This window comes from Drosophila busckii, chromosome X (assembly GCF_011750605.1).
Source record: "Drosophila busckii strain San Diego stock center, stock number 13000-0081.31 chromosome X, ASM1175060v1, whole genome shotgun sequence".
In the NCBI taxonomy this organism is placed as follows: Eukaryota; Metazoa; Arthropoda; class Insecta; order Diptera; family Drosophilidae; genus Drosophila; species Drosophila busckii.
In genome coordinates, this window is record NC_046608.1 from 5,945,729 (window position 1) to 5,959,937 (window position 14,209).

Sequence of the window (14,209 nt, forward strand, 5' to 3'; positions counted from 1 at the left end):
CAGCACACACACTTGTGTGACCATACTAAGAAATACTATTATGGAAATACTAGAAAATACCGTTGACTGCAGGTCGATGCCAATTTGGTATCGATACTTTTGCACACTCTTTACGCAACAGGTTATTGTTTTAATCATATTCTAGCTACTTGATTCGCGACGATCCCCATCACGTTGTGTGCTTAGTCCAGTGAGTTATATAAACTACAAACGTTGCCATGTCCGCCAAGCTGTTCCAAGCCACCAAACGCCAGCTGTGCTCCCAACTGCAACGTCGTTACAGCTCAAAGATCAACGATGTTGTTGTTGTGTCTGCAGCACGCACGCCGATTGGCAGCTTTCAGAGCCAGCTGGCCCCGCTGTCGGCTACACAGCTGGGTGCAGTAGCCATTGAGGCAGCCATACAGCGTGCTGGCATTGGCAAGAGCGATGTCAACGAGGTGATTATGGGCAATGTGGTCTCTGCCGGTTTGGGACAGGCGCCAGCACGTCAGGCGGCCATTTTTGCCGGCCTGCCCACCAACGTGTGCTGCACCACTGTCAACAAGGTCTGCTCCTCAGGCATGAAGTCAGTGATGCTGGGCGCTCAGTCGCTGATGCTTGGTCAAGCTGATGTGGTCGTTGCCGGTGGCATGGAGTCCATGTCCAATGTACCATATTATCTGAAGCGTGGTGCCACGCCCTATGGAGGTGTCAATCTTACAGACGGTATAGTCCATGACGGCCTCTGGGACGTATACAACAAGTTCCACATGGGCAACTGTGCCGAGAATACCGCCAAGAAGATGCAGATCTCGCGTCAGGATCAGGATGCCTTTGCAATTGAGTCATACAAGCGTTCGGCCAAGGCCTGGAGCGACAAAGTGTTTGCTGATGAGATTGCGCCCGTCAAGATTCAGCTCAAACGCAAGCCCGAAGTTACCATTGTTGAGGATGAGGAATACAAGCGTGTCAACTTTGACAAATTCGGACAACTGGCAACAGTATTCCAGCGCGAGAACGGCACAGTCACAGCGGGCAATGCTTCCACGTTGAATGATGGCGGTGCCGCCGTCGTCCTGATGACTGCCGAGGCAGCTAAACGTGCTGGCCTGAAGCCACTTGCACGCATTGTTGCCTTCCAGGATGCCGAAACGGATCCTATTGATTTTCCCATTGCACCAGCATTTGCTGTGCCCAAGCTGCTGGAGCGTGCTGGTGTACGCAAGGAAGATGTTGCCATGTGGGAAATCAATGAGGCATTCTCGCTGGTGGTGCTTGCTAACATACGCAAAATGGATGTAGATCCAGCAAAGGTGAACGTGCATGGTGGCGCTGTTTCCATTGGTCATCCCATTGGCATGTCGGGTGCCCGTTTGGTCACACACTTGTCGCACACGCTAAAGGCTGGCGAACTTGGATGCGCTTCCATTTGCAATGGCGGTGGCGGTGCCTCCTCTATTTTGCTGCAGAAGCTTTAAAACAGGCAACAAAAAACAGGCTTTTGAAACCAGAATTGCATTTATTGATGTTGAAACTCGTTGTAATTGTAAATGATTTGAAATTTTAATTATTCATATTGTATTTGCATAGCATTTAATTAGAATCTTGTGTGATTTGAATAAAATATTCGTTGAAAACAATCTCGTTTATTTATCACGTCACCGGAATTTTCTCGCTTGTTTTCTTTTTTTTTAAACTTGCGCCAATCAAGCGATAAATACCAACGAAGTGGAAAGACCAACTATTAGCTTTATGAAAAAATACCAGAAAAATACCTATCGATATGCCGATATTTATTTGCGCATCTATAGCAATTACAGCGGTTAAGGGAGTTTTGCAAAATAGTCTTTAACAAATTTACGTATTTGTTTACTAAACAGCCGGAAGTGAAATAAAGTTCTACATACACTGCATATGTGGGAGAAAAATCTCGCCTGGCCGTCAAGTATTACATTAAAAAGGGACCGGCTGGTAGTGAAATCTCAGACAAACACCTACATAAGCATGCATATACACACACAAACTCATGCACGCGTATAGGTGAATCTATGCGAGTGCCTTTTGAGAAAGAAACATCTCACTCTCCCATTCTGCACCATTGTGCCCAGCAGCAACATACAAAATCAACAACAACAAGCAAAAGCAAGCAACAACAAACGGAAAAGGTGTCATCATCAACGCGTTTAGACCATGAGGAACGTATTGATGGTTGCCGAGAAGCCCTCGCTGGCTGCCTCATTAGCTGCAATACTTTCAAATGGACGAAGCGTACCAAGGCGAGGTAAGCAATCCAACACAATTATTGATGCCCAAAATTGGGAGATAATATAAAATTACTTACAGGTAACAGTAGTTGCTCCACGCACGAATGGTCGGGCCAGTTCCGCAATGAGGGTACTGTACACTTTAAGATGACATCAGTGTGCGGTCATGTGATGTCACTGGATTTTATTAGTAAATTCAACTCCTGGGATAAGGTGGATCCCGTAGAACTTTTTGGTTGTCCAACCGAAAAGAAGGAATGCAATCCGAAGCAACAAATGCGCTCGTTTCTGGCACAGGAAGCGCGCGGCTGCGATACTTTGGTGCTCTGGCTCGATTGTGACAAGGAGGGTGAGAATATATGCTTTGAGGTCATGGATGCTGTGCAGCATGTCATACAGAATGTGTATAGTCCTAAAGTGACGTACCGTGCACATTTCTCGGCTATAACCGAAAAAGATATAAAGGGTGCAATGGAAAAACTTGGCCATCCCAATGAAAATGAGGCGAAGTCGGTGGACGCGCGACAGGAATTAGATTTGCGCATTGGTTGTGCCTTTACACGCTTCCAGACCAAATTTTTTCAAGGACGATATGGGGATCTAGACTCGTCGCTCATTTCGTACGGACCCTGCCAAACGCCCACTCTGGGCTTTTGCGTTAAACGTCATGATGATATACAAAACTTCAAGCCCGAAAGCTTTTGGTATCTGCAGATGCTTGCTGGCCATCCGGAGTTTACGCTGGATTGGGAGCGTGGGCGAGTCTTCAAAAAAGACCTTACCAATATGCTGCTCAATCGCGTCAAGGAGCACAAAGTGGCCACGTAAGCCAAGACATAACAATTGATGTTGTAATTCTATTATTTTTTTCATCGCAGCGTGGAGAGCGTCACCACCAAGGAAGCGTTCAAGAGCAAGCCGCAGGCTTTGAATACGGTGGAGCTGATGAGGATTTGCAGCTCTGGCTTGGGCATCGGTCCCTTTCAAGCCATGCAAATTGCGGAACGTCTTTATACTCAAGGATATATAAGTTATCCGCGCACAGAGACCAATCAGTATCCGGAGAACTTTGACCTTCATGCCGTGATGCACGTGCTGACGCCGTCAAGTGACTTTGGCGCAGAGGCCCGCGCCATATCAAGCGATTTTCAAACGCCGCGTAAGGGTAAGGATGCTGGCGACCATCCGCCCATAACGCCCATGAAGCTTGCTCAACGCAGTGAGTTTGATCGTGACACCTGGCGTGTCTACGAGTTCATTTGCCGTCACTTTATGGGCACAGTGTCGCGGGATCTAAAATATCGCGTAACCACAGTCAAACTCCGTGCCGGCGGCGAAGGTTTCAGCTGCACCAGCAACGTGTTAATCGATGCGGGTTACACCAAGGTTATGACCTGGCTCGCCTTTGGTAAAGATGAGGCCATTCCACCGTTTGTTCAGGGCACAAAAGTGGCCATCAATGATGTGCGCATGTCAGAGGGCCAAACGGGTCCGCCTGATTACCTCACCGAGGCTGAGCTTATAACGCTCATGGAGCAGCATGCCATTGGCACTGACGCCTCCATACCGGTGCACATTAATAACATATGCCAGCGCAATTATGTGCGCATTGAAACCGGACGCAAGCTCATACCCACTACGCTGGGCATTGTGCTGGTGCATGGCTATCAAAAGATCGATCCAGAACTAGTGCTTCCAACCATGCGTTCGGAAGTGGAGCATGCGCTGACGCTGATTGCCAAGGGCTCAGCTGATTTCAAAGCTGTGCTGCGCCATGCCATTAGAATCTTTAAGCTTAAATTCATGTATTTTGTGGATCACATTCTAAGCATGGACATGCTCTTTGAAATAAACTTCTCCCCGCTGGCAGAGTCCGGCAAGGCGCATTCGCGCTGCGGCAAGTGTCGACGCTACATGAAATATATACAGGTAAGATGTAGTTAATTCCCACAAAACTTTCATTAATCTATATATATCCTTTTGCAGACCAAACCTGCGCGTTTGTATTGCACGACCTGCGATGAGAATTACACGCTGCCCAATGGCAATGTAAAGGTGTATCGAGAGTATAAGTGTCCGCTGGATGATTTTGAGCTGTTGGCCTTCTCCACGGGCGCTAAGGGGCGTTCGTTTCCATTTTGCCCGTACTGCTACAATCATCCGCCATTCAGGGACATGCCCAAGTTATCTGGCTGCAATTCCTGCACGCACCCCAGCTGCCCACACTCACTCTACACGTTGGGCATATCAAGTTGCGTTGAGTGCGAGACTGGCATTCTCGTCTTGGACTGCACGCTATCGCCCTCTTGGAAGATGGTCTGCAATCGTTGTGATGTCATTATTAACTGCTTCAAAGGAGCCGTTAAAGTCACTGTCGAAGGTCAGTACACCACTTTTGTGCTCATAACTTATCTCTTATGAATAATATAAATAATTTTTTTAGATATCAGATGCCAAGATTGCGGTGCACAGGTGGTTAATGTTGTGTACAAACCGGAGAAGTCAAAATTCAAGGATGGCAGCGAGGAAAAAACGGGCTGCGTATTCTGTTCGATGGATTTTGCACATCTGGTGGAAAAACATCGAGCTGTGGCCTCGCGGCAAGTAAGAAATGGCGGTCCTCGTGGTGGCCCTCCTGGTGGCAACGCTGGCGCATTAGTTAATGGTCATGGTCGCGGTGGACGCGGTGGTCGGCCGCCTAGGGACAAAATGGCACAATTGGCGGCATATTTCGTATGACAGTCAATAGATTTCGAGGATATGATGTTATCCCAAAAATGCATTTAATTCTGTAATTCACATTTTCGCGGTCATAAAAAAACTTTAAAATTTGTGTAATTCACATTTTGTCGTTAATAAACAAACTGTAAAATACCATACATTGTTTTGTTCCATGGATTTTGTCGATTTCAGAACTGCGCGGTCGATAGCGATACGATACGAGCCGTGCTGGATGGCTCGATAAGTGCGCGGAAAAATCTATCGCAACCATAGTCATCTGCTCGATAGTATATCGATGTATCGATATTCACTTTATGTTTTTGCATACAACTGACACTGACAAGACAAGCAAATAGTTTAAGCACCGACTAATATTTTTATTGTTTTGTTTCATTTGAATTGTTTTTGATAACATTGTCGGTCTACGGCAACTAAATGGACAAATTGATCAAAATGATGAACCACCGATCTGAAATAATTGTGGGCGACAAATACAGAATTATACGTAAAATTGGTAAGTGACAGTGGCCCAGCAGCGACCAGCAGTCAAAATATTATTTGCGTTTCCTAGCATACTTGCTATTACCAAAAGGCATGGTCATTGTCAGTGTAGACATTTTTACGCAGTCAAGTGACTAAGCCATGCATTGGTCGGTTCGTGTGTCGTATTGGTCACATTGTCTGACTGATTTGTTTTCAACAGGCAGCGGCTCCTTTGGCGACATCTATCTGGGAGTAAGCATACAATGCGGCGAGAAGGTCGCTATTAAAATGGAGGCCACCAATGCGCGTCATCCACAGCTGCTTTACGAATACAAGCTCTATCGTGTGCTAAGTGGCGGTGTCGGTATACCGCGTATACGCTTCTACGGCAATGAAAAGAACTTTAACATACTAGTGATGGATTTGCTTGGGCCATCGCTGGAGGACTTGTTCAATTTTTGTAGTCGCCATTTCACCATCAAGACGGTGCTTATGTTGGTGGATCAGATGATTGGACGCTTGGATTATGTGCACTTGAAGTGCTTCATTCATCGCGATATTAAACCAGATAACTTCCTTATGGGCATTGGGCGTTATTGCAATAAACTCTTCTTGATTGACTTTGGGCTGGCCAAAAAGTATCGCGATCCACACAAGCGCATGCATATTCCCTATCGCGAAGAGAAGAACCTGACAGGCACCGCACGTTACGCATCCATAAACGCACACATGGGCATCGAGCAGTCGCGTCGCGATGATATGGAATCTTTAGGATATGTGATGATGTACTTTAATCGCGGCGTATTGCCCTGGCAGGGCATGAAGGCGACCACCAAGAAACAAAAATACGACAAGATCTCGGAGAAGAAAATGTCGACACCCATTGAGGTGCTATGCAAGGGTTATCCGGCAGAATTCGCCATGTACTTAAACTATTGCCGTACTCTGCGCTTTGAAGAGTCACCAGACTACATGTACTTGCGCCAGCTTTTCCGGTAAGTACAACTTAGCACTTAGCACAGTTGTCAACAGTTTTGAAACCAAATATGTCCACAGTATCTTATTCCGCACGCTGAATCATCAGTATGACTACATATACGATTGGACCATGCTGAAGCAGAAGACTCATCAGAACCAGCAACAGAACTCATCAAATATGCTGACAGCTGAGGAGCGTGAGCGTGAGAAAGAAAAGCAGGGCAGCAACAAGACGCCAGCGTTGACTAACTAGACGCACACAAAGCCTTCAGCCTTAGCTCCGGAACAGCAGTCAACGGAATCAATGAAATGTGGGGAGAGTGATAGGGAGGGGCGGAGCTAAGACTAGGGAAAAATAGTAGCATACCCACATACACAATAACTTTACAATTATCGAATATGAATGAAATTGATTTGCGACATTAGCCGAAGAGCAATGTCAGTCAACTAAATGCACTGGCTGCATTGCCAGCTAATGAGGACGACTACACGCTACAAGTTGAAGTTGAAACATATACATAGACATATACATATATTCTGTATATATTCTGTACCATATATGTATAGTATATATGTATATGCATGTATCAAATCATAGTTTATTTTTTATACAACTCAAATGTAAGCGAATGAGATAGAGTTAGATTAGAGATAGAGAACATGTTAAAAAGCTATCGAGTGTATATAGAATTTAGTGTTACACAATTGATACTACACGTGCCTCAATTCACCACCAAAATCTGTAAATTCTAAGTGAGCATGACGCAAAACGACATCACAAAGTCCTATTGCTGTATACAGACATATGCACATGTGCATATATATGTATATATATACCAGGGAGATTTTGTTATCAATGCTATATAGTTTGTTGCGGTGGACTTGTTATCAGACCCAGTAGCAGTGCATCGCTTATTCATTTTCATACACATAAACACACACATACATGTACTACATATATATAAATATATATATATATCTTATAATGACACCACTGCTTGTGCAGCTTAGTGGTTAAACCACAAACATGTTCATCAATTAGTTGAAAAAAGAAAAATATCTAGAAGCAAAAATATTTTTTCCATATTCATCGTTTACTTAAGTTACAAGCTATATACATAGCACATACATATGTTTATGTATTTAGTCTACACGTCTTTTAGGCGTTCTTTCTAGCTGTGCTACACAACACACACACACACACATACACATGCATATATGTAAATAAGATATCTTTTGGCTAATGAGAGAAAAAAAACATGACAAAATTTGTTTAAAGTTTAAAACCGCCTCGATCGACGAGAAATTGATTACAACGACAACGATATGAAAATAATATGAATTTAATAAGAAACAAATAATCAAACCAACACAAATGTGGGCGTGGCAACAACAACAAATGTTGCTGCGTTCCCACGACTTTTTGCGAACTGATCTTTGCCAAGGCAAGCAAAACAAACAAACAAGATTTGGATGTATAATTTATAGTTTAGACAGTATCTAATATAAATATATAGAATTAAAAACAAGTGTTTACAAATAATAAAGAGGAGAAGCAATTTACAGATATTTAGCTTAAACACTGATTACTTTAAAACAAATATAAAATGTTGATTAGTAATAATAATGTACATTTAGGTTTAGCCTAAGCCCCCGATGCGACATGACATTGACATCAGCTTATTTGAAAGCATGATAGAGTTCTAATACGCTTGAGCGCTGCTTTTTGGATTCCGGCTTTTGACGTACCTTAGCATCCAGCTTGATTCCAGGGCAGAAATTCCAAATGCAGAAAGATTCGTCCAGACCAGCTGTGCAAAGCTTCTTACCATCCGGACTCCACATCATAAAAATCGCGCCCTTGCCGTGAGAATTTAGCACATCCACCACACGATTTAGCGACGATAAAACAATAATCTTACACTCACAATAGCCCTCATCTAAAGTCGTAAAGTGTTATTTGAATTAAAAAATGTGAATTGCATTTGTTGATGGGACAAGGCGTTACCAAGGCGAAACACGTTAACCAGCAGCTCGCCTGTAATCTTATTAAAGTTTATGGAGTTGATGCAGATCCAAGTATCGCCCCGTTTATAAGAGGCGACGGTTTCGCAGCGTTTCACATTGTAGATTTGTATAAACGCTGGCGATCTATTCACTTAACATGCATGCGAAATGGATTATAATAGATATAAGAGTAAGACAGCGGCGACATGAACTCACCGATAGCCAACTCCGGCTCCGACCAGGGGTGCCAGTCGAACAGCCCACCCACATTGCAGTCAAGCTGTGCTACAACATTATAGCTATTGGTATCAAATACATAGATCAATCCCTTGTAATCTGACGTAGCTAAGTAACGCCCCGCTGAGGATAACTTAATGCGTTTTATCTTGTGCTTATGCTGGCTTAGAATCTTTTGGGTCGACATGTCGTGGATGGAGTATACAATGATGTGACCGCTGCCAGTGCCGCAGACAATCTGCTTGCTGTCATGGGTCCATTCAATACTGCTAATGAATTTGTAGATTTTCTTGAAGAATTTGCCATTGGATACCAGAAACTCATCCTCATCCAGCACCTCCCAGAGCTCCACAACTAAAGCAAAAGTTAAGGACTTTGAAAATTATGTTGAAGGCAAGTCTAACCCGGAATAGACATATCCATGCAACTTATGGCCAAGTAGCGTCCGCAAGGTGAATACTTCAAGGCACGTGCAGAGTTGACTTTAAAGACCATAGTGATGTCCTGTCCCTCACGCCAGACAATGATGTTTTCCTTAAAGGAGAGCGCTATTTGCTTGCTCGTCGACCAGTCCATGCGATTGGGATCTGCTTGTAAACACGATAAATGTGCTGCTGGTCTTATTTATAAATACATATATCAGATGATGATGCTTACTGTACGATACAGAAGTCTGTGGCATGGCATTGGTAACATCCGGCCAGGCAGACGGACGCAAGCGTGCCAGGCAAGCCCAATCTTCAGTCTTCAGTGCTGAGCAGCTGCGTCTGCTCTGCAGGCTGTACTCTGGCTGTGTCTGGCTGCCAAAGTGCAGCAGACGCGAGTGCTGTATGTTGAATATTTCGTTGATGTTGGTCACGAACTTTGCTTGGCGCCAGTAGCTGGAGTTGAGCTTGAAATCCTAAAACGTGCCTGCTTGATTAGGACGCAGCCAAGAGTTGACACACTTGATACTTACATTGTGTAGAATGTCCTGCTCTGCTGTCTTGCCTACATAGTTTATATTGGTGTCCAGCTTCATGGAGTTGAACCGTTGCGGTATGAATCTATCGCCGTAGCTATACTTTGATATTATCCGCTGTTTACTAGTGTATACCTCGTTTTGCCAATCCCTGCTGCGCCTTAATTTAACAAATGTGGACAACGACTCGGCGTCTGTCGTCTTCAATTTACTGGGACTCTCACAAACATTCATATTGGACGTCTCACCAACAACTAACTACGCCATTTTCACAAAGTCAATCCAATGTCAAGCACTCAACGCTAGCGCAACTAACTGTAGTTCTTCCAAGAGCATCCAGCCAAACAGATAAAGAGAGTGCGAGCGCAAGCCTCTTACACTAAACTTTAACGGTTCTTGCGCTGCCAGCAGTGGCGTCTGTTGAAGTTCTTAAGGGAAATTAACAGATTATAAACTACATTGAATATTTCAAAATTAATATCAATTGGTTGGATCATACATATTTAACAATTTTCGTACATCTCTTATACTAATTGATTTTGTTAACATTTGTAAATAATTATTCAATTTCATTAAAAAGTGCATGTGATTTTATTGTTTTTAATTTCAACATATTTATTGATGTAATTCAAAAAATTAAATATAAGTTATTTTTATAATTATTACTTGCTTACTATGCAAAATTACTTTGCAGTTTTGCGTTTTTTGTGTTTTTATTTTATCATATTTTATATATATATTTTGTTTTTAATGTTTTTTGTTTGTTTTTTTTTTTTGGATTTTCTGTTTTATATATTTTTGTATTATTCTTTTACTTATGGGCTTGACATCCGTGTTGCTTTAATTATTATGTATTATTATAATTGAGTTTTATTTTGCATCAGCTGTTGCTTATTTGATTTTTATTCTTTATATTAATTTTCGTATTAGCTTTTTCATGTTTGTGTATATTTAATATGTATATGCATATATATGTAGTATATACACGAGACAAATTGGTGTGTATATGTTTGCTCTACTTATATATATACATACATATATAATATATATATATATATATATATATGCACAGTTATTATTATTATCATTTACTTTTTATAGTTTTTCATTTGGGTTTATTATACTAAGTGTTGTTGATTTTTGCTTGTTACGTATGTGTGTGTGTTGTGTGTGGATGTGTGTGTGTGTGTGTATAGTATGTATATATGAAAAGTGTATTATGTGTATTTATGTATGTATGTTTTGAATTGTTTTTGTTGTTTTATTGTTGTTTGAGTGAACCTTTTTTTTAAAGATATATTTTGTTGTGGTTCTTGTTGTTGTTGTTGATCTTGGTTTTTTTGTTGTTGTATTTATACTGGTTTCTTATTTGTTTAGTATTGAATTTAAATTAATATTAAGAAACATCCTATCTCCCGCTGCTAAATCATTCAAACAGCAAGCAAGATATTATTGTTGTTGCTGCTGCTTATTCTTGTTGTTGTTGCTATCATTCATAATATGTATACATATACACATATATTTTGCTTATTATATATATGTATATGTATGTGCTCGTTCTTCATCACGTAATAAAACACAAACTCAGCGGCTTTCCGCTTGCATCCTCTTCTCCTTCACGACTGTCGGCCAATTATTCTGTTATCAGAGGTTTGCAGTTGGGTTTCTCTTTCTCCTTATCCCGATCGTTGCGTGGCTCCAACTGCTCCAACAACAGGGCGGGATTCGCCTGTCCCTGATGGGTCTTCTGCTTCAGCATTGTCCAGTCGTAGATATAATCATACTGATGGTTTAGTGTTCTGAACAGAATGCTGCAAATGGAAAACAGAGAGAGAATAACGATAAGAGTTACGCGATTCACAAATTAATGCCAATTTAAATTACTAACCGGAACAATTGACGTAGGTACATGTAGTCGGGTTGTTCCTCAAAGCGCAAACTACGACAATAGTTCAAGTACATGGAGAACTCGGCCGGTGAGCCCTTGCAGAGCACCTCGATGGGCGTTGACATTTTCTTTTCCGAGATTTTCTCATATTTCTGCTGCTTGGTGTTGGCCTTCATCCCCTGCCAGGGCAACACTCCGCGATTGAAGTACATCATCACATAGCCCAGCGATTCCATGTCGTCGCGACGCGATTGCTCAATACCCAAATGGGCATTGATTGATGCATAACGCGCAGTGCCCGTCAAGTTCTTGTCCTCGCGGTACAGGATGTGTAGGCGTGTGTGTGGGTCACGGAACTTCTTGGCCAATCCAAAATCGATCAAGAAAAGTTTATTGCAGTGACCGCCAATGCCCATCAGAAAGTTGTCGGGCTTAATATCACGGTGAATGAAGCACTTGAGATGTATATACTCGAGGCGACCTATCATTTGGTCGACCAACATGAGTACAGTTTTTATTGTAAAGTGGCGCGTGCAAAAGTTGAATAGGTCCTCCAACGATGGTCCCAGCAGATCCATTACCAGCGTATTAAAATTCTTCTCCTTGCCGTGATGGCGTATGCGTGGAAATCCGACGCCGCCACTCAATATGCGATACAGTTTCGCCTCGTACAGCAGCTGAGGATGCCTTGCACTGGCACTCTCCATCTTGATGGCCACTTCCTCGCCAGTCGTAATGCTCATCCCCAGATAGATGTCGCCAAAGGAGCCGCTACCTGCAATTCGTTAATGTTAACATTTATATGTCTCTGTCTCGCAGCTAAATAATCATTCTATGGTATAAATAACTTACCAATCTTGCGTATCACCCGATATTTGCCACCGACAATTACTTCGGGGCGGTTATCCTTCATCAGCCGCATTTTGTCCATATTGTTGCTATGGCTCCTCCGCACGATTTTTTTACAATCTTAATGTGTTGATCAACAATAGACAAATGTATATTTATATCTATGTATATAGATAATCCAATGTATCTATATATAGATATATATTTATTTATTTATCTATACAGTATTCAGGCAAGATCTGCAAAGACTGTTAAAGGCAAAAAACATTTGTAAGTATTGGATGTGTGTTAAGGCGGGCAAAAATGTTGTCGCACGCATCACCGAGAGAGAGGCGTGGGGCTCAAAAAGACTTTCTTTTCTAACTTTTTTTCTTTCTTTCGTTGACCATCTTTGTCGTTGTCGATTGTAGTTCTTGTTGTTGTCGCTGCTGTTGTTGTCGCATTGTCGTTTGTTATTTTAGTTTGTGAAAACTTACTCGTTTTTTACATACTGTGCACTGGTTTTAAATTTGATCTAGGTTTCGAAATTGTCTGTTCTCATAATGAAATTAAAATTTGAATCGATAGCTTAGCTCACATATAGTAGTCGACAATGTGCCTTTAATTTATTTGTTTATGTGTGCATGTATGCACGCTTGTGTTTGTGTATTGGTATTGGTATTGGTATTGGACTCCCCAACCAACAGTCGTAGTGTCAGGTGGGCCCAGGAACGAAAGCAGACGTAAACAGACTCAAATTTGTTGATCGATTATTAATTTTCATTATTGTTGTCGATTTTTCTTTAAAAATAGACAACGGGTTGATAAACGATAAGCAACAACAACAACAGGAACGGGAATTGGAATGAGTACGGGAACGGCGACAGGTACAACTGCAACAACAACTATACACACAAGCAAACAGTTGCAGCAGCAGCTTCTTTACCCCGTTGGAATGCATATTACAAAAAAAAAAAAAAAAACACTCACTCACACACACTCATGACAACAACATAGCAGCACCAACACATTAGCAATGATACATGCTCTCACACATTCAAAGCGAACGCACACAGCTGCAGAAACACTCACACACACGAGCACACTCACTCACAGTTGCCACTACTGCACCTTACATGTTTTCGTTTCTATTTTTTTTACACAAAAGAAAATTTGAGTCAAACAGCTGCCCGCATTGAAACGCATATTGAACTCCGATGGCAATAACAAATGCTCTGCACAGTTTTCACAATAATTTTATCGTTGAAAATCTTACCAAAGTGAAACTGTTGTGCTGGGTGTTTCTCAAGGTTGGCTTTTTTACTATTGTGTTGGGGGCCAAAACGTACGAACGACCAAAAAATAAAAGACAAATACACAATATATGTCGTAAATAATGTGTCTTTGTCTGCAGGCGAACCCAATATCCGTCACTCAGTTGTTACACAAATCTCTTTTTACACTTTTCATACGCGCACAACGGAAAAAACAGGAATTTTATGTATTTTATTAAATAAAATAAAATGGTTAGACTTCCAGCAAAAATGCTTTTGCTAGTGCAAACATGCACTGTTACTTTACAGTCGCTGTTAGCCACCTCGGGGGCTCTGTTAAACACTTCGTATTCGTAATTGCATGCTCAACTATCGATAACAAGTTTACTTTACAACTCTGTACATTGTACACTGTAAACGGAACTCGATATATTTTGATAACGATTATATTTCATCTTATTTATACATTGAGTTTTGATGCTTTTGATTATATCCTTCATGTCTAATTAAGTTGTTTACGTCGACTTAATTAAATTGTTTACAGATTCAAATAAATTAAATAAGAATTAAGTCACATGCCAATTAT

At 41.7% G+C, this 14,209-nt stretch overlaps 5 protein-coding genes across 6 annotated transcripts; 3 read left to right on the forward strand and 2 right to left on the reverse strand.

The window, feature by feature from the left end:
- The first annotated feature begins 115 nt into the window (after positions 1 to 115).
- LOC108605663 (acetyl-CoA acetyltransferase, mitochondrial) lies at positions 116 to 1,591 on the forward strand. Its single transcript, XM_017995450.2, has one exon. It carries the CDS (start codon positions 219 to 221, stop codon positions 1,458 to 1,460), a length of 1,242 nt encoding a protein of 413 aa, XP_017850939.1. The 5' UTR covers positions 116 to 218; the 3' UTR covers positions 1,461 to 1,591.
- Positions 1,592 to 1,806: 215 nt separating this feature from the next.
- LOC108607255 (DNA topoisomerase 3-beta) lies at positions 1,807 to 5,102 on the forward strand. Its single transcript, XM_017997938.1, has 5 exons — positions 1,807 to 2,263; positions 2,326 to 3,070; positions 3,125 to 4,175; positions 4,233 to 4,626; positions 4,690 to 5,102. The coding sequence occupies exons 1-5, from the start codon at positions 2,173 to 2,175 to the stop codon at positions 4,983 to 4,985; spliced, it is 2,577 nt and encodes an 858-aa protein (XP_017853427.1). The 5' UTR covers positions 1,807 to 2,172; the 3' UTR covers positions 4,986 to 5,102.
- Positions 5,103 to 5,303: 201 nt separating this feature from the next.
- On the forward strand, positions 5,304 to 7,946 carry LOC108605486 (casein kinase I). Its single transcript, XM_017995181.1, has 3 exons — positions 5,304 to 5,481; positions 5,671 to 6,445; positions 6,507 to 7,946. The coding sequence occupies exons 1-3, from the start codon at positions 5,403 to 5,405 to the stop codon at positions 6,679 to 6,681; spliced, it is 1,029 nt and encodes a 342-aa protein (XP_017850670.1). The 5' UTR covers positions 5,304 to 5,402; the 3' UTR covers positions 6,682 to 7,946.
- Positions 7,947 to 8,014: 68 nt separating this feature from the next.
- On the reverse strand, positions 8,015 to 10,084 carry LOC108605891 (protein cortex). Of its 2 annotated transcripts, XM_017995705.1 has the most exons (6): positions 9,631 to 10,084; positions 9,330 to 9,573; positions 9,077 to 9,259; positions 8,652 to 9,026; positions 8,437 to 8,586; positions 8,015 to 8,368 (listed from the first exon to the last, which is right to left on the reverse strand). In XM_017995705.1, exons 1-6 carry the CDS (start codon positions 9,865 to 9,867, stop codon positions 8,109 to 8,111), a joined length of 1,449 nt encoding a protein of 482 aa, XP_017851194.1. In that variant the 5' UTR covers positions 9,868 to 10,084; the 3' UTR covers positions 8,015 to 8,108. The 2 variants fall into 2 exon arrangements, with proteins under 2 accessions (XP_017851194.1, XP_017851195.1); XM_017995706.2 differs by lacking the exon at positions 8,015 to 8,368 and having other exon boundaries at positions 8,457 to 8,579.
- Positions 10,085 to 10,959: 875 nt separating this feature from the next.
- On the reverse strand, positions 10,960 to 13,884 carry LOC108605501 (casein kinase I). Its single transcript, XM_017995249.2, has 4 exons — positions 13,626 to 13,884; positions 12,374 to 12,618; positions 11,522 to 12,296; positions 10,960 to 11,444 (listed from the first exon to the last, which is right to left on the reverse strand). The coding sequence occupies exons 2-4, from the start codon at positions 12,450 to 12,452 to the stop codon at positions 11,267 to 11,269; spliced, it is 1,032 nt and encodes a 343-aa protein (XP_017850738.1). The 5' UTR covers positions 12,453 to 12,618; positions 13,626 to 13,884; the 3' UTR covers positions 10,960 to 11,266.
- Between the last annotated feature and the right edge of the window lie 325 nt (positions 13,885 to 14,209).